The 24,044-nt window shown below is 43.9% G+C and overlaps 1 protein-coding gene and 1 long non-coding RNA gene across 3 annotated transcripts in view; one reads left to right on the top strand and one right to left on the bottom strand.

The window, feature by feature from the left end:
• The window catches only part of CRIM1 (cysteine rich transmembrane BMP regulator 1), a 180,320-nt gene that overhangs the window by 30,749 nt on the left and 125,527 nt on the right, over window positions 1-24,044 (bottom strand). For both annotated transcript variants that reach the window (XM_036027850.1, XM_036027849.1), the window contains 3 exons: window positions 12,081-12,209; window positions 4,048-4,210; window positions 1,102-1,163 (listed from right to left, as the gene is read on the bottom strand). In XM_036027850.1, the coding sequence (XP_035883743.1) occupies window positions 1,102-1,163; window positions 4,048-4,210; window positions 12,081-12,209 (354 nt within the window). The remainder of the gene's footprint in view (window positions 1-1,101; window positions 1,164-4,047; window positions 4,211-12,080; window positions 12,210-24,044) is intronic.
• Window positions 31-22,542, top strand: LOC118501052. Its single transcript, XR_004903619.1, has 3 exons — window positions 31-656; window positions 21,414-21,418; window positions 22,532-22,542. It is a non-coding gene; the product is annotated as an uncharacterized LOC118501052 (long non-coding RNA).

Here is a 24,044-nt window from a genome sequence, read left to right as displayed (position 1 = left end):
ATGCAGCTTGGTGAAACGACCTGAGGTGTCCTCACAGGTGACACCACCCAGCCACCCAAAGGCACGTCTATGAAGGACAGCTCACACACAGAAAGAATGTAAGTCCATATGCTCTCAGTTTTGGAAAAATAAAAATAGAAGAAACCCCTGCAAATATATTTCTCTCCTATTGGTGGGATTACAGTTGAGTTTTACTCCTTTCACTCAACTTTCTCATTTTTATACAATAAACAAGCACTGATATCCCAGCAAATGTTACCCATGTGTTTCATACGTGCAGAATAATCACTCCAGAAGTCACCCAGTGGGGAGTCCTGGGCCCTTGCCAACTAACGCAGTTTTGTTCCACAGAACCATGAAAGCAGTGACTGGATTTTTGTTTATTTTGACCCCTCAAAACGCCATTGAGATGACAACTGTCCAACTTTGAAAACCCACAGAATAAACTTCAGGGATCTTTTATGGCTTCATCTGTGGATCATGCTGCGGACTAAAACACAGTGGGGCGGGCGGCCAAGCTGCAGCTGGGCTGTGGACAGGGGCGCTGCTTGGGGCGCACACTCCCCGGCATCAGGACCATGCCCGAGTGGGAGGGAAGCCCAGATAAAAGGCACACACGCTGGGGTTCGCGCCTACACACAATGACAGGCTGGCATGTGCTTACCGACCTGAAGTCAAAATTCTCATGGAAACAGGGTTACCAGAAAATACTGAGCAGACTGCTCAGCCACACTCAGCTCTGGGGTTTTGCAAAGGGATCTTTGCTGTATCAGGTGTAGCCTTCCACCAGGGACAGAGGGGGACTAGGGAGGGCAGGATAAAGGTGCTGGAGGCTGAAGTTCCCGAGACAAGTAAAACGGAAGAGCTAAGCAGTGATTAATTTGGTCAATGCGCTTGTCTGTTATAGGCTTTCTGTAAATTCTGTTGTGAGCTTTTATCCTATTAAGAGAGGGAAAAGGATGGTCCCCCAGAGAGGGACACTTGTGTCAGAGTAGACGGCAATCACTGAAATTGTGTCATTTACGTAATGTCCTTCTGTTCTTTGTTGCTGGGCCCCTGGGTGCTCTGGGGGTGGGGGGAGGGTCACACCTTCACACTTACCTCTGCACGGCAGCTCTGGGCACTTCCTACAGCGACAGATGTCACAGCCGTGCTTATTCTTCCTGGGTAAGTAAGATTTTGTCAGAGGTCAGAAAAATCCAAAAGTCTCAAATGACGCCCGGGCACTCAGACCTAGGGTCACTGAAGTGATATTGTTACTAAGCGGAATGACTTGACTTTTGCTCTCCAAACCTCCCGGGGTGATGTGTAATGAGCTCCCTGTGGCCATGACCCCTCTCCATCCACAGCCAAGGCCTGGAGTGGCTCATGTGCTTCTGGGATGTAAGTGCCAGAATCCCAGGAATAGGACTGTTGGATTTAATTAGGAAAAGTGGTCCCACAATGTAATAGGATGGATGTGCCACTCCATGAACAGGCTGGTGATGGATGTATTGGTGGTCAGTGTTGGAGGCCAGCGCTAGGGACAAAGGTCCTGCTTTTGTATGGGCTATGGGCTTCCTCCTGCGACCAAGTCCTCTGAGAAATTTCAGTAGTAAAATGTTAATGAGATATATCTACTGAAACTTACAGGAGGCGAAAGGAGTTAAGGACCCACAGAACTGGGAAGGTGATGCACACTTTGATAAGGAATAAAAGCCTTGAGAGGTTCTGCACTCCACGCCTAGCAGTTGCTTCATCACTTGGACAAGAGCATCAGTGGAATGAAACATGCTCCATCCGTGGGGGCGACAGAAGCGTGGGGGGTGAGGGGGGCACAGGAAAAAAAGGCTGGCCAAACTTTTCTTCCTTTAATAGGCTAGAGTGCCTATGTTTTATGACTGGAAAGATGATTTTAAATAACTAAGCATACATTTATATATAAAGTGGAGATTTTCTGGACAAAAAATATTCTTACCAATAATTTCTTTCCTTTTTTTTTTTCTGAAAAAGAGGACACAGCCCATTACAAAAGGAGCTCGCCCTTTCCTTTGTTCTCTGCCCACTGGCCGCTGGACTGACCCCTCTCAGACTCCACGCACTTCCTCTCTGGGAGCAGTTACTCGGTTTCCCCTCAGGTTTTACCACGCCCCTTAGCCCTAAGTGGCAACAGTGTGTTCAACTAAAAAAAAAATATGAAGAAAGAAAACCCCTGTTCTTTCACATCTTGGACAAAATTAAGAGGCTCTACAAGATGACAGCCCTACGGGAACCCCCTGGTCCACCACCTGCGTCACCACTGCTCACGTGACTGCCTACGGTTTGCCAGGTGAAAGGGTCTCCTCATTTATTTTAACACAATAAGGACAAGGAATTAAACAAATTAACCGTACTCATGTCCTACACTGTGTGATTTTTCAAGACCTGTCAACTTATTTGTTCACTCATTTGTTCATTCATTCACACACTGTGCCCCCCAGCCCTTCTGGACGGAGGCATTCCCCTACAGGAGTGATCTACTGGGCAGGCGGGTACGAGGAGCACGGACGGCTGCCTGCGTCCTCACACTCCCACGTGGTGCCTGGACAAGACTTCTGCTTCAGACGCTGTCCTGGCCAGTGCAGCCAGAAAGGCAGCTACTGTTTTAGCTAATGCGGTACTCATTTCTCCATTGTGGCCAACTTGGTCCTGGCTGAGGGTGCTTACCGACAGGAATACAAAGTGACATCTGTAATCCTCTAACACAGTGGTCCCCAACCCTTTTGGCACCAGCGACTGGTTTCGTGGAAGATGATTTTTCCATGGGCGGGGGGAGGGAGAAACAGGAGGCAGAGCTCAGGCAATAAGCAAAGCTCCGAGCACCCCTGCTCACCTCCTGCTGCGTGGCCTGGTTCCTAACAGGCCCCAGAGGGAGGGATGTGTACCGGGCACAGCCCAGGGGCTGGGGACCCCTGCTCTAAGAGATTTCTCACTGAGACGAAGCCTGGGCTTGAATGCAGCCTTGATTCCAAACTGTTGTAATACTGTACACCAAGTAGTTGTAGCTACTGTTACAATAATAATTTATTCTACATTATCAGTTAAGCTAAGAAATACATATTTATTATTGGTATAATAATCATATTTTAGGATTAAGACCAATGAATTTACTTAGGAAACTTTTAAGATTAATGTTCCCAATTTGTGCAATTAAAATTAAGATTCTCCACTCCCTTGCTAAACCAGGATTTCCAAGAATCAAAATGATGACTTTAATAAGATGGGCCGGATATGATGACTCTACGTCCCTTATTAGTAGTAATGCTACATAAACATGTCAAATTGAAAAGGCAGAACTAAAATGGAAGGGAACCAAGAGAGGAATGATAAAATAATATTCTGCAAGGTAATTTTTTACGAGACCAACTCGATATAAAGGCATGGGCAGACGCTAACACAGGCAAATTGGGGGACAAATGTGAGGTGTCTGTTCCGTGCTGCACGGAACAGACACTCCGCCCCCACCCCGGAATACTCTGACTTTGGCATATGGGCTTTGACTCAATCAAGAATATTAAAAACACAAGTCATGGTCCATTATCTTCATAAAATCTAGTGCTACATAAAGAGAAAAACTATTATGAGCTGTAGACTGGTGCCCAGACAAGATCTGAAGGCACGACAGGTAAGAGTACTCGGTACTGCAAATGTGTTCCTGTCAACTGACCTTAAGAGTGGATTAAGTAAGTTATTACAAAATAGTCCCTGGGCAGTTGTGAAGGGTACAGCACCTTCATGACTGGGGTGTGACAACTCTACCCCCCTGCAGTCCCACGGAACAGGCCCCAAGGGCAGAGTCTCAACAAGGCTGTGGCCCATCTTCCTGACAGAGGAGAGTAAAGCCTGACTCTGGGACCACCGTCCCGCCCCTCCTTCCTCAGTCCCTCGATCAAACACACATGGATACCCTGGACTTGGGACCTCGTCGATTCATTCACAAAGACACAAAACAGCTAACGAAGACCGGTATGGGCACTTCGCCAAGTCCCAGACAAGGAAGCACAGATCTTCGAATTCAGGAATACGTACTGGTATCCAAACGGACAGTCCTTGTCACAGTCCGTGAATCGGAACCTGCACTTCTTGGGCCGGGGGCGGCAGGAGCAGATCTCGCAGTTGTGGTCATCGGTGAGGAACCCGAAGGGGCAGTCCAACGAGCAGCCTCGCTTGAGGCCCCTGCACAGCTCCTCCCCTGCGAAGACACGCACGGCATGTTCCTTGCAACGTGGAACAGGGCAGAACACATCGGCGCTTCGGCACCTTCCCCTGCCTTCCCATGCTCCACACGCGTGCATTCCTCAGCTCCACCATGGCATCAGGAGTGGTTGAAATGTACAGATCATGCTAGTTCATGGTTATCACAGTGTAACTCCACATTTTGGGTAATATACAAAGCAAAGTCCAACTTTGAGAACTCGATTTTTGAAATACATATTTTTTATTGTTGTTCAATTACTGTTTCCCACCCTCCCCCCCGAGCTCTGCCCTATCCACCCACCCCATGCTCCCTCAGTCAGTCCCCACCCTGCTGCTGTCCATGTCCATGGGCCCTTTATAAATCTTGCTTAACTAGACCCCTCCCCTTCTTTCTCCTGTTATCCCTCTAATTGGGCTGGTACACACTGTTTGTGGTACGGATGAAACTGAATTTTTTCATGAAATTTGTTCTCACTAGTCATCTCAAACTCCTGATTACCATGTATTGATAAAACGTGAGAATTAGAAACTTCACACCTAAAACTTCATTATGTATTTTGTTACCACCGCATGACCATGATAATGCATGTTCTTAAATGTTTACACGTGTTTACTCTCACAAGTTTCAGATGTTACCATGTAATCCTGCATACTATATAATGAAGCATAAAGGATTTCTTACTCTTTCCTTAAAAAGGACGTCTCCTATAAAATGATAGCAAGTGGTTCATTTAGCTCTTTTTCTCTCTCCTGCTGGCAAATATCCAGGTATGTGGATACACTCAGTTAAACGACTCAAGTACACATCTGCCAAGGAAATCTCTAATTGATATTCAACATCCCCCGACTGAAATGCTCAAAGTGGCCCCTATTGGTCAGTTTTAACTTATTAGTTTGGAAGAAAAAAAATAAAGAAGCAATGGTGACTGGCAGAAGAAACTACCAGAAATATTAGTTCAATAGAAGTCTTCTAGAAAGATTTTAAAAGGTGTAATATAGGGATGAACAGCATAATACAGAAAATAAAAATGCGAAGGTAAAGAGAACATGCTTGGTGACGGAACGAGAGCAAGTAGAAACTCATCTAAACTCACCACGGAACCTGACAGGTAGTCACATTCTGATGGCGAAGGTGTGGCCATGTTTGGTTATTGCTCTGCATGGATTAGTAAGATGGGAAGCAGAGACTGTTTGTGGTGAAATAATAAATTAATCCTTATATTCCCTGGACATCCTTTAAGCAAAATATTATAAATAATGCATAAGTTACTAGGAGAGGCAGAACTCACGTGCCCCTTCTGCACACAAGTCTTCTAATCTGAAATTAAACCTTAACTACAATTAATAGGTGAAAGGAGCTTATGGTTTACATTAATATTTTAAGAGAGCATCTCTCATGAATCCTAGCTGGCACTACTCGAATATTTAATTTGCTATCTTTTAAAAAGGAAAATGTGATTTATGGTATAATTTTCTACTTTGTTATTACCATAAACCTTTCATTAAATGTACTTAATACAACCTCGTGGGTCTGTGTTACACTGTGAAACAACTGATTACTTATTTGCACCCTTAAAAGCCAAATTCTAAATGTCTCACTTAAAAATCTGTAACTTGATGACTTGAAAGGTCATCTTTTTCCATCTCTCCCCCGTGACAAGAGGGTGATAAAGGAGGAAGATGACTTCCTAGCCACATTCCTTTAACACTAAGCTGTGGGCCCATTTTTCTGTTGCCAGAATGCTTAAGGCACAACACCAAGCAGAGCATGTTGGGTAACAGATAAATTAAACACACTCTGAGAACGTCCCAGAGCCAGCATCCCTGGGCACTAAATTCCTTAAAACTTTGGAGTCTGATCACCTTTGTGCCTTTATTTTTCTAGTCCTTTAAAAAAAAATGAGTGTTTCCGTAGCCCTTAAATTACAATGGGCTTCAGCCTTAAAGAAAACTGTTGCCTCCGCAAGTTTAAAAAATGTGATTAAAATCTAAATTTGCCTTCAACCACCTCTGCTTTGCAATAGAAGAGAATGTCAAGCAAAGGCTGCTACTGAAACAAATGTTCAAGGTGTTCATGGACAGCAACCTGGCCACGCCACGCAGGGCGGGATGCCGCAACGCTGCCCTGGCTGCGCGTCAGCACACTGCGGTCTCGGCCTGCCTTGATTCCGTTCCGGAACAGAAGGGGCTCCCGGGTAGGAACCCCCTTTCTGGATCCATGCAGTCCAGGTGTTATCACGATGTTCAGCAAGGAGTGAGTGTTCATCCCACAAGCATTTGCAGAATGAACTAATCAACCAATGTTCTTGTTTCTCACTCCTCCACTCTCATCAAGGCTGCCAGATTAGCAGAAAAATAACAGGATAAAAAAAAAAACTTACTTCGATAGTATTGAAAATTTTCTGAAATACTGTAACAATTATGGGCTTTTTTTTAAAAAAAAAGAAATATATCATTAGGGCAAACAGTTACATAAGGAGCAGCACAGACCGATCAGAAGCATCTTATTCATAGATGGGTGGGGGGATTATAAATTTGTCTGAAAAGCTCTGGTACCTCACTTGAGGCAACCACAGAAAGAATGGTGGCTTTGTGTTCATAATTTTTCAGCATTTTGACTTCACTGTGATCTATAAATGCATCCTGATCCATAGGGGGAAATTACCATTGAAGGGAAAGTTATAAATCACGGCAAAGCACAGGCCTGTGCATTATGGTGGGTCAATAGCCACTATGCAATAAACTTTCTCTTCACTCTGGAGAAAAAGATATGTTTGCTCCCAGGCCACGGTGTGGAGCTGTGCACGGTGTGGCACAGCTGTGGGAGGCATCGTCCGTTCACACTGTACTGTAGGTGAACACCCCGAGGCTTACACAGAACCCAACAGGGCGGTGCCCCTAGAGTTTTGCTGCCCTTCCTCTTTGCTGCACGCTGCACTCTCGGTCTGGCAGTGCCCACCCACCTGCTCGGTCAGTGAAGGACCCCAGGAAGTGCCTGAAACTAGTAAATAAAGAAATGCGACACCGTCAACGGTGGTCCCAACTGTGACCCTGATTAAATGTTTGCTCGGGGTTACAGTGAAATAAAAAACGGGGAGCCTGCCTCCCTCTCTATTTGATGCCGCAACCTTCTTTAGATGCCTGGTTCAGATATATGTTCCCCGAAAAAGACAAAGGCTTTTTCTTCCTGCTGCCATTAATTGTCTATGTCTTCATCGGTTTCTAGATAGAAGCATTTTTCAGTCTAGAATTAAGAGATGTTAAAAGTGGAGAAGTTACAAATAATCCAGCCGAATCCACTTGACAGAAAGATGTAGAAAATAAGATGCCGAAGGATTAATGGTATTTAATTCATATAGATGTCACTCACTACATACAGTTCATATACTAAGTGGAAGTCTGTTTAACAGTAACAAGTATGGTTAAAAAGTAATGTTATTAATAGCTTGTACCAATAGTGTCAGGTTATTAGTATATTATCCAAATGATTTGTTTTATTTTTGCTGCTACTGTACTTTCTTAAACATTTTCCACCACATTTTTCCCTATTCTACATATGCCCTTGAGAAAAGGAGTCAGGGATCATTTCAATTTCTCCGTAGTCCCTTGATGTATTATTACCTTGCTTAGCAGGGTTATAAGAATGGTTTTGGTTACAGGTTCAAACAAAAGAATCCTCTGTCGCAACTTCTATGTACTCTGAAGGGCATGTTTCTACTGGGTTTTAATTTCAATCCTAAAAGTGATTGTGTATAATATGCTTATGATGCAATATTATCACAACACATTAGCATATTACCGATATTACCAACACATTAACTACACAAATCAAGATAAGGTCCATTTTGATCTTTTTCATATTCCTAGTGCTTGGCAATTCACAGCACTCAACAAATGCTAGATGAATGGGAGGCAAAAATGAATGAGTAAACCACCACCCAGTGAACAGAAGAAAAATATTTACCTGGGGCTCATCTTACTCTAAGCAATCTTGATGCCAGCTGTCTACGCAAACAGGGTATAATCCCTACCAGAAAACTTGAGTTATCAATGGTCAGGAGCACTGCAAGGGCAGCAGGCTTTTTGGTGGGATGCAGAAAAATAATGTATGGAGAAATGTAGCCAAAACCACTACTCATCAAGTAGCTGCGGTGGGAAAAAGAACACACTTCTATGCAGTCCTTCACTAGGCGGAATTTCCTTTTTTCTAAAACTGGGTGAAAGAGAACGAGACTATTCGAGGGTTCTAATGAAAAGGTAAAAGGAAAGCTGTTTGTGTGAGCGCCCTCAGAGGACAGGAAGAACCCTCAGAGGACAGGAAGAACCGAAGGCAGGTTGGTGTTGGAACAAAGAAGGGGAAGCTGGGGACTTTCCATGTCAACTTGGGCTGACTCAGAAATGGATGTTGTAAAACAGCTATCGTGTGGCATAAACAATTACCATATGCCAGTGAGTAACGCTAGCTTTGCATGCCTTCATCTAATCCTCAAAATAACCCATTAGTTAGGCCTTGTTATCTGCCCTTTGCAGATATAGAGGACACAGAGGCCCAGAGAAGTAAAGCCATTTGCTGTGGTGGGGGCCAGTCAGCGTGACACTGGAGCCTGGGAAGAGAGCTGGGTCCATGCAACCACAGGAATCTGGCAGCCAGGGGTCGGGTACTTCGCTTTAATCCGACTCACCTCCCAAAGGTACGGTTTCCGTACATGTGCGATAATCAGGACTGCTGCTGCGGGGCTGAGAGCAGAATGCTCCATGACTAGGCTTCTGATGATGAGGTCAAACTGAGAAATCCCACGTGGTGTTTAATTACACTTTTAGGTATTTGGTGGCAGTGAGATCCCGGGTCAAGAATCTCAATGTGAAATACGGATACATGGTCCGAACAGCGAGACTTCAGAGGGTATATCAGACAAGAAAGAGGTCCAATAGCATCCCTAGTTCTGATGGCTCCCTGTTCATTCACACACCAACATCTGCTGAGCACTGAGAGCTGAGTGTGGGCCAGGGAGATGGGTCGGCTACTGCCCTACTCTGCTGTAAACAAGTGCTTGGATTCTCCTACAGGACCAAAGCATCCTCATAAAAGAATATACTTTTACGAGTTATGGAATTTGCCTTGAAATGATATTTCATTAGTGTGTTGGGTACAGATTTCTTTACATAGGGCAGCTCTTTTAATTTATTCATCTTTGTGGCATTAACACCTACTACAGTAGCTAGAACTCGGCAGATGCTTATCTACATCAGGCAAAGGAAGAAGAGGGGGAGGAGGGAGGAAGGATGACTAACTCTGCAAAGAGATAAAATCTGCAAAGAATAAATGGCTAATAAAAGTTTATATGTAAAAAAAATCATTGACAAAACGCAAGTCTCCTGTACATGTTTCCTTCTGCATGTTAATGAAACGGAGGAGCAAACAGGTGGTGTGCACAGATATTCCTTTCATAAAGCCAGAATGCAATAGTAACAGAAAGACAGGCAGAGCAGAATTTTCCTAATAGTCCCAACTTGCAGAACGCCAGTGAGAGGTCTTAGACTTGCTTTGATGGTAACTGAGGGAAACTGCTTCTTTGGACTTCACTTCAAAGGGCTTACTGAGAAGCGGAGGGGGTTTTATGTAAGCATGACCGTGGGGCCAAAAGATTGGTAACAGCAAAGCCCAAGTGAAGGTGGCAGGTGGGGTGATTAAAAACAATGAAATCTGTATTTTTAGACATCAAAAAGTTGCGAAAAAAATTTAGCTGCCCTCCCATGATCAGAAAGGATGTGTCGCTCAAGAGAGATAAGGAGGATTAAAATATAAATGCTTCCCGATACAATCACTAATTATGCTGCTGTCAAAAAACAAAGTTGGCCATTTATGTAAACCCATGTGCCTGCCAAGGCAGCTCCCCAGCGGACTGGGTTCCCAGAGGGAGCTATAAAAGGCAGACAGGTGCACGACAGGGCCTGGCCTCCTGAGAACAGAAACAACTTGTAGGAAGGCAGGACAGCCCCAGATGGCTGGAGGCTTATGGGAAACGTGAAGACGGCAATCCCTGCAGTCACGTTTATAAACTCGGTGTTAGCACGAACTCCATCAGGCAAATTGAGGGCTGACAACATGCAATTAAGAAAGCCAAATTACTCAACTCCTATTTTGTATTTCTCTTTCATATCAAAATATTCTTACAACAGAGAAGACTGAACAATGAAGATTCAGATGAAAAGAAAGTGCACAATAACAGATAAATTGGAAAGTGAGCACCTATCTACATTAAGTAAGTCCAGGTCTCTGAGCCCAGGGTAATTACACCCAGGGGCTCACAAAGAACCTGCTTATTATAGAAGCATTGTCTAAGTTTAGGAGAGACCGGAGAGAACGGAGAGTGAGTTCAGAAAACTCAAGGAGGCCAAGGGTCAATTAAAAAAAGACAAAGGATTCTAAAACTACAGAAACTAAGCTTGACCTTCACAGTGGAAAATTCTGCAGAAAGAATGGTTAACCATGTGGTTTGTGACATTTAGAAAAGAAAGCCAGGACCACCAGGAGCCAGCCTAGGCTCATGAAAAACAAGCCAGGCCCCAGTAATTGCATTTTAAGTTTAAAATGGGCTTCCTAGCAAAGGGATGCTACAAATACCATCTATTTTGATTTCAGATAAGAGGTCGAATGTTTCAAGACTCCCACGTGGAGATAGAGGTGGCATGTTGTTAGCTGAATGACTCCCCCAAGGGAGTGAGATTTATGTCCATTGTCATTTGTCAAGAAGGTCTGTGGGTCTACAGGAATCTGTCCTGCATTCTGTACAACTTAATTTTAGTTCAATGTAGTAGATGGGGACATCAAAGTTATGTTTATTTACTATAAGCTAGAGGCCTAGATAAGGTAGGAAATCCCATTTTCAAGATTCAAAAATATCCCAACTAGTTGGAAAACAGTTTGAAACTCTCAGGATAATATGTGGCCCTTTATTTATGTCACTAAAAAAAAAATCAAATGTTCAAACACAGAGGGGATAAGAACCAGCTCACGGCGGTGAACGCGACAAGAAGCCCTGAAGGTTCCAGATACTTGCACACTCCGAGAGAGCCAGTGGTGTGCGACTCAAAGGGCCGATGCCGACTCGGGCCACGCAGCAGAGCTGCAGTGATCAGGGCACGTTCTGGAGCACCTGGTTTGTTTCTGGGCCACCCCGGAGGGTAATGACAGATGGTAAGCGTGTCAAAAGATGGAAAGGACCACAAGAGTTCTAGAAAGTGTTATCACCTGGGAAATGCCTGAGGGGAATGAAAATATTTATTTTCAAAATAAATTTGAATCAGGAGAACTCTAAGTCGTCTTAAACATGAAGGACAACTGAGTTTCATGTGCGCGTAGATGAAATGTCACAGACTCTATCGAGTTTCAGAGGTCATGGCTTGGGGACCTGACTAGAGTCCACATGGAGGAGAGCGGGGGTCAACAAGGCGAAGCACATGCTAAGGATTATGACTGCCACGCATGGAATGTGACGCCCTCTGTGTGGGTGACCTCCTTGTCACTGGATGACCCAGCAAGGGTACGTTAAAGCCAACAGGGCAGTTACTAAAAGGTACTCGGAGCTCCAAGGGCCATACCCAGGATGCAGCTGGCTATCCAGGAGCACCTGACTACACAGGAACCAAGATGAAAACCAGAGTGAAGAAGCAGCTTGTTTTCCCCAAATGACAGCCTATTTGTTTGTGTTCAGTACAATTATCTTCTTCTTCTTTCAGGTTGCTAAGGGAATGCCATGAACAGCAATGCAAAAAACATTCCATCACATAGTATGCTTTGACAATGTCATATTAGGCTCAGGGGGAAAAAAAAAACCCCACAAACCCGTCTTCTGTGTACTTACTGCTTTTGCACTGACAGGTCTGACAACCATTGCTGTCGACGCTGAAGCCGTAAACGCAGTCCTGCTCCGTGAGGCTGCAGGTCGGTGACTCCCCACACGCAGGCGGGTCAATTGTGATGTAGGTTGGCTCTAAACAGAAAAAGAGAAAAAAAATCAATGAAACGTGATTATCTCTTAAGATGCTATTCAGTCTTTGAAATTCCACACTGCAGTCAGTTACAAAAACTAATACATTTTCATCAAATCCCGAACCCTTATACTTCCATGTCTTTTTTTATTGAATTTATTGGGGTGATAATACTTTCCAAAACCATACAGGTTTCAAGTGTACAACTCAATAAAACATCACCATGTCTTTAGTTCCTGGGGGGAAAAATCTTTTTACTTAGATTTTTGACAATCCTAAAGCTCTACCTCTTCATGCTTGAGCATCTTTAGCACTTTTTGGGACCCTCCCACACCACTTCTCTGAGGGTCACCACTGCGGGAAGCTGCTTCCACAGGTTAGGGTGAACTCCGTCGACATTGCTAACTGTTCTCCTGCTTCTTCCCGAGGTTCCCTGGGTTCACTTTCCATAATAATCAAGACGCTGCTTCCAGCCACCAGTGATCTCACTCTCCATTTTGCAACACTTCGGAAATGTTAGCCTTTTTTTCAAGCTAGTAAGTCAGAGATGTGTCTGAGGGTAGAATGAAAGATCTGGATTTCTCTTCATCTTTTACGTGACAGTCCTTCAATTGTTATAGTTGACACAATGGGTCACAGTGACTAGGAGCTTATACTCAGGACCCAGGACTGAGGGACATAGCAGAGATCCGAGCCTTTGGGAAGAGGAGCGAGCAGCCATTCTTACATAGAAAAAAACTAGGTCTTGGGTGAGGTTTCACCTTTCCCACCACATTAATAATGAAGAATAGTTCTGGGCAATGAGAATATGAAACGTTTGCAGTGCGCTTCAGGAATGCCTTCCAGCTTCGTCACACTTGAGAGACACGGGGGCCATCTTCAGCCCCATTTTACAGATGAGAAAATCTGGTACGCTGACTTGCCCAGGGTCACAGAGTTAGTAAGTGGTAGACCCAAGACTCAAACTCAGGCATTCTGGCTCCAAGGTCACGCTCTTAGGTTCTGCGCAATACAAGGGTCGCTGTAATGGGACCTGCCTGGCCGTGCAGAAACAGGGGCAGCTGCCTATCAGCTTGTGGTTAGAGTGCCGCCACAGGGAACAGAGATACTGATGTGCGTGTGTAGCCTCTTTTCAACCCAAAGATACTATCGACATCTTCAGTGCAAGCTGCTTCTCATGATATTTTTTGAAGAGCTAAGAATGTCTCTACCTACGCGTTCGCAAGTGGAAAACAGGAGGTGTGGAGAGGGTAGATGGCTTATCTGAGTTTACATAGCAACCCAGCAGCCGGCTGGGAATAGCACAGAACAAAGGTTCCCGACCTCCCGTCCAGCACTCCATCCCCTAGTCCACACTGTCTTCTCAAGTTTCACCTCCCGTTCCCATGGAAGAGAGACCAAAATAAGTGTTTTCGCTGCCACTGCTAAGATCAGTTCTAAATGTTTATCCGTCATCTAAAAGGGGCCAGTGATTCAACTCTTCACAGGTAGCAGGCAACTGTGACTTTTTAAAGAGACGCTCTGCCCAGCACGCTCCCAGGAAAGATTCATAGGAATGAGGGTATGGCACACTCCCTATTTTTATTACAGCGCAGTTTGGAGAACATCTCCCTGAAAGCTTGACATAAGCTTTCCACTGCTACAACATTTCTCATTTCCTTCAATGACTAAAGCATCCTTTCTGACATAACTGTCAACATCAGAAAGTAGCTTCAGTGTAGGCAAGTTTTAAAACAACAGTGGATTAAATATGGTAATGCTGCTTTCCCATATTCTCTTAAAATCTGCCATCAATAACCTGGGTTTTGAAATCTATGTAGCTTTTTTTTTTATCACTGCACTTAACTAGCTGCCCAAGATAATGATTCTATTTCAGCCTTCAGCCTTAAGACTGTCAGTGTTTTGTCAAAATTATTCTAACCACAAATATCAGACAGATATGTTCCACTCAAGGAAACCACACCAGAGATTATACCACTGAGGAAGGGATTAGGGCTACATTCTACAGCATTGACTTTCAACCAGTGTGCTGCAAGCATTTTACAACATGTGACTCCCGACTATTTCATCTGGGGCACTGACCTTTACCCCTTAGATTGTCAAAGAAATGACAACAGCCAACACAACAATAGCCATCTGGTGTAAATGAATCAAAATTATACCTGTTTTTTTGTCAGATTGACAAAAAATGTATTTTTTGGTGTGCCACAAAATTTTAGTAATTAGTTAAGCACGCCATGAGAGGGCAAAGGTTGAAAATCGCTTTCTAGAGTTATTAGAGTGGAGACCGGGCTGGGTTCCGACTGTCCGGCGCTTTCGTGAATGGCTTACAGCTGCGGAAATGTCTTCAGTGTATCTATGTGGACCAGAACCTGGGGTTCTTCACTGCCATTTAGGTTTATGAGGAACTTTGGCTTTCAGAAAACATATTATAGAAAAATATATATTTGGGCAGATTGTACTGACACTGGAAAGGCATAATAATGTAAGGCGGTGTGGAATTTTACTTTCAGTGAATTTTAGGGATGTTAAGAGAATCAACAGTGATGTATATGCTATTTGGGGCACGTATTATGGTGAGGGATGGGGTTAGGACTGTGATCTGTGGCTAGAAAGAAAAAGAAAAGAAATAACGGGTTGCTTGAGGATCAGAACCTCCGCACTGACATGAATAGCCCCACGTTTTATCCAAACTGCTACGTCAGCCAGGTATACGGTCACAGACACATAGCAAGCACACAGTTCTCCAGGACAGGAAATATGTTCGATGTTTCCCTACAATATTCCGGTAACAGCTTTTGCTCAGTTTAACAAATTAAAAAAAATACACAGAAGGCTGTTTCGTAGGTGCTGATCCTACAATGTTGCATTGTAAACATTTTAAGGTAAAACAAGTCCTACTGGGTGTCCTCCAGGCCTCAGACGATGTGGCAGAATGCAAGAAGAAAAAAATTATTTAGTGCCCCTAAAATTACTATTTCCCCATTCATTTATGATTCACATTAGATGGAGGAAATTGGGAAAATATGCATTTCAAATTCTGACTCCCTTAATATTAAAACACAGAAAACCCCAAACTCAACATTTATTCATGAAAGTTGTTAATTTGCTCTGGAACTATTCAATTTCCCCTCAGTACATTAGGCTGAACACAATGACACTCTGTGATAGAGTAAATATAAACAGAAGTCTAAATTAAAAAAAACCCCAACAACATTTCAACACTAGTTATTAGGTTGCAAAAAATCCGTATGGCTTTTTCCATGAAATAAATGATACAGTTTTGATTTTCACCAACATCATTGATTTGGATATTTTGAGTATGTCGGCTGTCTCCTGTTATTGGCTTCTAGTGGGTAGAGGCCAGAGGTGCTGCTAAACATCTTCCAGTGCATAAGACTGCCCACGGCAAAGAATTATTTGGCCAGAATGTCAATGGTACCAAGAAATTTCACAAACCACTTTTTGACACATTGCATCAGTCACAACACCTTCTCCATAAACTGTTCTAATCTTTTCTTCATTTCAGTTGTGTTTTTGCCTCTCTTGAAATAATAAAGCATAATATGGTAAAAATGCGTATTTTCTTCCATCTTCAATATTAAAATGGCTACATAAAAATCTACCAGTTTTGGTAAGGTTTTTTTGAAATGCACACTGACATGACAGCTGTCACAATACAGTCTAACAAAATCATTTCCAACGCCAAAGTTAAAGACAACTAAGTGCTACTGGAGCCATCTTATGGAAAAAACCAAAAGGACTTTTTGGCCAATGCAATATTTTACTATACTTAACATATAAGTATTGCTTCCCTTTTCAAATACAAACTGGAACAAATTTTAAAAGCCTTCTGAGCGCTGGCTGGTGTGGCTCAGTTGGTTGGAGGAGCGTCTTGTACACCAACAAGGTCACGGGTTTGATTCCCGGTCAGGGCACATGCTTAGGTTGTGAGTTTAGTCCCTGGTTGGGGTGCGTATGAGAGGCAATTGATCGATGTTTCTCTCCCTCCCTTCCTCTCTCTCTAAAAGTCAATAAGCATGTCCTTGGGTGAGGATTAAAAAAAAAGAGAGATAAAAGCCTTTTGAGGGTGATGATGCACATTTTAGGGGTGCTCCTGGCTGTTGTCCTATGTCACCAGAGTTACCTGTCGATGTGTAATGGACACACAGGCGGCAAGCAGTTGCCGCCTGGCCTGCTGCCTGAAGTCATACATCACATTCCCTTTCACCGTTCTCTCAGCACTGCAGTGGTCGGCTACCTCCCGGGGCGGGGGGGGGGGGGGGGGGGGGGGGGGGGGCGTGTCTACACAAGGTCTCAGTAAGAATAATATTATGTCAGAAACAGGCAACCATAAATGATCTAGCAAAGACCTGATAGATTTTTTTGAAGAGATCTGAATTTGCTTTCAGTCCGCTACATTAATATGTAACCTCAGGGCTGGTTCTAGTACTAACATTGGGGCAGCTTTTTTGAGAACGAAGTGCTGGAAAACTGCTGAAATTCAGTTTCTTATTCCAAATATTTAACTCCACATTTGATACCATCCTGAAATAGAGCATTTAAAATCAACATGACATTTACAGTCCTCAAAGAAGAGCGACCAAGGGCTGGCTAGATTTTTTTTTTTTTTTTTTTTGCACAGTTTCTGTGCAAGGAAGGTCTTGGTGGGGGATGATGAAGTCATTTTGAAGAATCCAGGATCAGGGTACCACAGGGTGCTTGTTTCTAACCCAAAATACATTAAGAAGCTTGAGGGGTGTTAGTGAAATATGGAAAGCATGCATTCTGCTTGTTAGAGCATGCTGAAAGGTGTGTACCAGGAATTGTTATTAGCCCACGCTTTCTCTGGTCCATGCAACAGCGCTTTGAGTATGGAAAATGTCCTAATGGGTCTTGCCCTAAAAGATGCTCACTTAATCCTACGTTTCTGTGCTCTCCTATTACAGGGGTATAATACTGAAATGATATGCCAGAAAGTACATGCCTTTCTAGAAGGATGGCGGCGATGCCGTGTCCTTGACAAGTCTGGTGGTTATCAGCTGAATTCTGATAAGACTCTTGGAGACACTGATGCATCACTGTCTATGAAGCCTGCTGCCTGGAGCAAAGAAAATTGTCCCTCTTTAAACTGGTTGGGCAGAGACATGGGAGTGGGCCTCTTTCATTCAGGAGAATGAGAAAATGCTTGCACACAGGCAAGACCTGGCGAGAGGAAATTCAAACTGCTTACAGGACCACCCTGACATTCCATCTCACCTCGTACTGAATCAGCTGAGGAATTAAAGTAATACCTTAACGTCCTCCAAAGGAAGAAGGCTTCAAACTGCAGAAATTCATTGTCTTTGGCTACAACTATTTCTAAAAGGAACCCTGGAAGAGCTTCTTTGTGGAGAAGGATTCTAGAAATATTTTCTGAGCCTAGAAGCAATAAAGAACAAAAATGGTGTTTGTTATGTCTACATCAGTCTGCTGTTTCCTACCCTGCCTCTGAGTGGGAATCCCAACTCTTCTCCACCTGTTGTTTTCTTGAATGGTTTTTAAAGACTCTCAACACCTTACGTGTCCAAGAGCAGTTTTTACAAGAACCCTCGGACTTGTGTCAGCAGTGCAGATGGTCAACCGCCAATTCTTATCCCATGTCCTAGAGAACAAAATTTCGGACGGAAACCAATTATAACATGCAACAACGTGAACACATATTGGTTAGGGATTTTTGTTAGTTCATTAAAATTTAGAAGAGACTATTTCTTTCATATCCTAGAAAGCACAACAAACCAGCGATCAGTAAAAACATTTCTAGGAAAACATTTTTCAAGATTTAGAGTGTCAGATGCTAAGTTTCTAGGACACCACCAGTATTTAATATTCATGCTCAAATATTTCCCGGGAGCAGTTTCATCTCCTCAATGGGGACATCCAGGCACTGTGATCACAATTCATCTGGTCAAGAGTATAAAGTTAAAAGAAAATCATTATTCTTACTCCAAGGCCACAGCAGGAGACCGTGAAACATATGTTTGATTAGCTAAGAGAGAGAAATGTTAAGCAAAGCTAAGTACACTCTCTACTTTCTTGCTTCTTGTTATTTTATTTTATGGAAAACTCTCCAAAAAGGAGAAAGGGAAGTAAAGGTTGAAATTCAATTTCAACCTTTTAAGATACCGATTTAAAGTTTTAATATCAGTTCTATTGTCATACTGGATAGTCTAACATGTTTGGGATAATTAAACAAAAAAATATATTTTGACCTTTAGTTATTTAAAAACGTGATAATTATATTAACTAATTTCTGAAACATGTATAAATTTAAGGAATTTATACCATAATTGTTTTTTATATTTCAGGTTGATATAGATTAAATGAAAAAATTAACAGACGCTTTTAACTTGGTGTCTGATGTGCTTTCCCACTGAACTTCTGTTTTGGAGTTAATGTGTACAAGGTTCTCATTACCTTGATTACTATCAGCTGGTCATCTCTTGCAACTAATACTAATTATCTCCACTGAGAACTGTGTGAAGCACTCTTTCTGATTAGCAGCCCCAGGAAGGCTGGCGACCTATTCGTAGCTGTGGAGTATGGGGGGTGGTTCTGGAAGAGCGTACGTGTGGGAGGGATACGGAGCCATCCCTGCTGCGTCCATCCGCAGCTCTGACTGGGAGGAGGGTGAGGAGTACTAGGTCCAGATTTCAACCGTCTCTGGGAATGCCATCTCACGGTGTTGGGGTCTGGCTGCGTGGCTGGTCTGCAGGGCCTAGCTGTGGGTAGCAGTGGTCTCTAACCCTTGGTCCGCCCAAATCCATACCAGTGCAGGCACGCACACGCTCACTAAAGAAAGTCTTTCTGGAAGAACCTCACTGTAGGCAAATTTCTACAGAGATCAGTTTTTTTTTTTTTAAAGCAGATACATTCTTAATAATGGTTCACATGCTTCACATAGCTCTTCTCTGTAAATTCACAAGCCTGCTTATTCGATTGTGAGAGACTATGCTGAACCATTGTTTTCTTTTTAGACCTAATTCAGCCACTCCCTCAGTATTTTGGGGGGAGGGGGTTGGGAGGCTGGGGGACTGGGGACTGATCTTGGTTAAGCCACTGGAATATCTAATGAATGGGCAAATTCCAAAGCTTTGCTCACTGGATATGGCTGAATACATTAGGCCTCCTACAGCTCACTGCTTACTGGCAGCCTGTCCAGGCCACCAAACCGGAGACTGAGGTGGACGAGACAAAACCAAAGGAGATAACCCATCTTCTTTATTGTGTCTTCATACGCCCTTCTGTTACCATGGCCGCTTTTCAAATGTGACCGTAACTAGTCAGAAATGTGACCGTTCAAGTAAATCACCAAATTGTCAACATAACTGCAGCCTGGGAAGAGAAATACTGCAAAAATGAATTTTTTTTTCAAATGAAGCTAGAGGAAAATCTCTATTAATGTAGACAATAAGAAAAAAAATTGAAGATACAAAAATTCCCTAATCTGGGAATGGGGATTTCCATGGGGTATGAATGCGTATTTTAGAAACTCCAAGTCGTGGAAAAGTATCTCCTACAGCTGGAGTTTTCAGATTCTCCCAGGCACTGCATATTTGGTTCCCCTTTTTTTCTTTTGTATACATTTCTCATAACAACACCTACATCCTTGTAATTTCTAAAGTACTTATCTCAGAGCAGTTTCTTTATTTTAAAATGAATGGTGTGAAAATGTTCCCATGATTTGTATTATTTTATGGTCAGCTAGAGAAGCAATCATATATTTACTTTAGACCTATTTATTACCTTTGTCTGCTTTTTCCGAGGCACCTTGGCAGCTGGACATATTTTTCTTCCTTTACCAATCTCATATTGAATAGGAAAAGATGGCAGCATGATTCTGAGGTTATTATTAAAAGATCACAAAGGACAAATTAAAAAAAAACTTTTTATATAGAGTGGGGTATCTTTTTCCAGGAATTCAGCTTGGGAAGTGCTCACAAAATGATTGGATCCCAAAAATAATCTGTACCTTCTATGCTTGTCTTGTATTTTATTCCTATACATTTTGTTCGTTTTCAGAGAGAACATATATTAGCAATCTTTAACTGTAAAAAATGTGCCGTATTATAAGGATATGGATATTTTAACAGCTATATTCAACTTGGGAGTGTCAGGTGGTCAGAATTGGGTGTCTCAGCCCAACACTCTGAGGAACGGCCGAGGGCCCAGGAGGGAGTGTCCCCCCTTGTGTTTAGTGAACGAACAAAGAGGAAATAAAGACACCAGTGCACCTACCTAAAGTCAGGGCACGTCTTCTGACGAAAGGCCCACACTCAATGTTGTCCCTAGCAGGCTAAATCTCTAATTCCCTAACTAGGAGAATCGGGCAGTGCTTTCCTCAGGACCCTCCTCACTGTGGCGGCCCCTCGCACAAAGCAGGCTGTCGGCACAAGAGATCCACGGAAGCAGCATGCTAGATCAGCAGGCTGCTGGGGACCTGGCGCACTGATAATGAAAACAGTGACAATCTCCAAACCCAAGCAGTCCCAACTGAGATACTCATTTGCCTAAAATGGGTTGTGACCTGGACCTCTGGCTTCAGAGGGCACGACAGTACACAAAGCATTGCAGGTCTCCCTTCAAAATAACACAAAATCCTATCCCCCTTACCCCAATTTCAATTACCTGGAGCATTCACTTCTGTGACCACCTCACTCAGTTCAGCAACTCATCTTGTTTTAGACGAGGGATGAGCACTTTTGCTAATTGCTCAGCAAACTTACAGCAATAAAGGAAGGACTCACATGAGGAGGAGAGGGAAGAGTTGGGATCAGAACGCACAAGTGCTAGTGATGGTGGCTCAGTGCCTGGCACGCTGTGGGGGGCTGAGTGGCTCATTCATTAACTCAGTGGGGATGTGAGTGCCACTGGCCAGGGCCCAGGGCCAGATGTGCATACAGCTGGGCAGGAGGCAAAGCGTGAGGGCAGAGATGGCTGGGACAGTAGCTCCCTGCTCTGCATGGAGAGTAACCCTCTGTAGATCAAGTGGGACTCGACAAGGGGAAAGCAGGCTTTCCTGGAGGTCAAACAGCAAGGTCAAAATCCAGGGAGAAGCTCAGGAAAAGAACTGGACCGAAGGCTAGGCCACAAAAGCTCCAAATGACAGTAACTGGGTCTCAGCAATGAGAAGAGAGCCAGGAGCAAGAATGGCTTTTGAAACTGAGACGTGGTGATCAGGTACTTTTGCATTCACAGCCTTATTTTCCTCACCCTCTCCCCTCTCATGATGGGGGACTCCAGAGAAGCAATGACAAGGACACGGACTGGAGGTCAGAAGAGGTAGCTTGAGTCCGTCTTCTCTCATGGGATCTTACATGGGATGCTGACCTCTGTGGGCATCTATAAAATGGGAGTACCCATAAGTCCCACCTCACAATATCACTGTAAGCAAGGCTCAACCCCGACTGTAAAGAGGGGACTCCTCTCTGAACTCTGAGGGTTACAGGAATATCACGTGTTGCTACAGTTGTTGTTTAACGACTATCCTGCTTGCTTGGCGCTAGAACTGGTCTTGGATGATGGCTGAGTAAATGAACTGCAGGCCTCAGTTGGTCAGCTGACAAATGCTATAGTGGCTGGTTTGACATTCCGAATCCTGTCCTGCGGAACTTAAGCATCGCTTTCTATCCCTGCCAATAATATGAAAAGCGTCTGGGATGCGGCTGGGTCCATGACGACGCCCTTTCACATGGTCTGGTGAGCTTCGGAGCACGTTAGTGACCAGCCACTGGCGCCTTTCACATTTGCTGAGCAGCAGTCTGGTACCATTGTTTCGCATTTCGACTGTGTCCACGGCGTCTCAAACAGAACAGAAATCTCTTGGTAATCAGCTTATCCAACGTGAGTAGAAACAATGATTCAGTGTGCCTGGCTGACCCCGTTCTTCCTCCCTCATGGCGGGGGCCTCGCCGGATCTTTGGGGCTGAGGGCAAACTCATCAAAGTGTCACATACTATTTCGGTAGCTTTTAGTAGCCCTGCCATTCTCAAGCTGAAAGAGGACACAGAAGACTCATCTCTAAAAGCTGTCTTGGATGAGCAGATCTTCGTTTCAGAACCCCGTTGGTCTAAAACTTATGTCAACAAGGAGAGACAGTGCAACCAGCACTTTATGAACGATGATGCTGGGAGCGTCTCACTCGGATGATGATGTTCTCAGTGTCTCTGTCGCAGGCCTGTGGAGTGCCCCCGTTGAATCCATCTGGCCTGAAACCCGCTTGGAACCTTTTAAACACTTGGTTCCCAGAAGGCATGAGAGAGTCAGGGTCTTGAAAAGATCAGAGCTTGCTGATCCTTCTCAATATCCAAGGCCTGAGGCCATTCCAAACTGACAGCTTATCATTTTTGAACATTTTTTTAGCTCCACCAATAAAATAGACTCCCTGATTTGATTTAAAAAGTGAGTTAACAGACAGGGCCATCACTTTCCAATGAAGGTGCAAAAGAACACCACCTCTTGCCTTCCTACTGATGCCCAACCTAAAGGTGGCAATGACCACAGGGCAAGGCACAGGCAACTGGGAGGCACCGAGTACATTCACTCACAGGCATGACATACACCTTGCTTGATCCCAAAGCACCTCCAAGGCAGCCTCAAATTATGCCACACATGTAAATTCTTCTGAAGGGAGGAAATGAAGGCCAAGGTCAATTTTAAGTAGAAAAGAATATGCTGCAGCCAGGGGTGAGGTCAGCATACAGGGTAGATGCTGTGAGGTCCTGCCTGGTTGGGGAGGTGGCTTATAGACTCGACTGCCACTTTGCATCAGCAGCCAAGGCAAAAAAATCAACCCAGTGCACTCCATGACTCTCAGGGTCCCCAAGGACCAGCGTTGGGTGGCCTAAGAATTTTCTGGGGGGTTCTCGGTTCTGATTCACAAAGGTATGGCAAAATGAGAGCTGGGACCTTGAACTGAATCTCATTTTTAATTGGTGGCTACGAAAACATTCTGTGGTCTTCAATGGTCTGGATACCTGAGTTGGGCTCTGTTTCAAACCGCTGTGACACTCCAAGCGAATCTCTCAGAGGTGAAAGTAAAATTCACCTGATCCTGTAGCTAGAAATGCTAAGTAAAAATTTGGTCAAACTGCTCATTCAGCTCAAACTTGAAATTGTGTACAAACGGCAGGCATCGCCATCGCCCGTGTTTCTGACACACTTCCAAAAAGTGTGAAGTGTTCACTCTCACTCATGCCACATTCAATTTACATCAAAGGATGGACTAACCAACCCCTGGAGAAAGACCGGGCACTGCCGAGTCTCCCGGTAACACATTTCCAATCTGCATGCTGACAGGCACAGGGGGTATTGGGAATCGCACACTGAGAGGCTGACACGTGGGGACGATCCGGCTCCCTGCCGCCTCTGCAGCCACAACGGGTGATCCATCGATGGGCAAGGGACACTCTTTTTTAAACACTTTCCTTTCTCCAGTCCGCGCTGTTATTTCATGACACCATCATGCCAGACATCGTTTGTGTGACATTGTATCTTCGACGCTCAGATGGACACGGCACAAAAAATGCTTCTAAGAGGGTCTTCAAAAACAATTCACTATCTCTAATGCTGACCCTCAGGCACTAAACAGCACCCAATCACCTTGTTCCTACAAGATGAATTTAAGGCTCTATGGCAGAACAGTTTAACACGGTATAATCAGAAGTGGAGTTAGATAACTAAAATATTAGAAATTAATTATATGGAATTACCACCTTTTTTAAAAAAGTTATTTCCACAAGGAAATTATTTCAGCCTAATTAATTTGGACATATATTTGAAGGAAGCGCCTGAAATTC

Source organism: Phyllostomus discolor, chromosome 6, assembly GCF_004126475.2.
Source record: "Phyllostomus discolor isolate MPI-MPIP mPhyDis1 chromosome 6, mPhyDis1.pri.v3, whole genome shotgun sequence".
In the NCBI taxonomy this organism is placed as follows: Eukaryota; Metazoa; Chordata; class Mammalia; order Chiroptera; family Phyllostomidae; genus Phyllostomus; species Phyllostomus discolor.
Note: the sequence above shows the minus strand (reverse complement) of the source record. Positions and strands in the feature narration are given on the sequence as shown.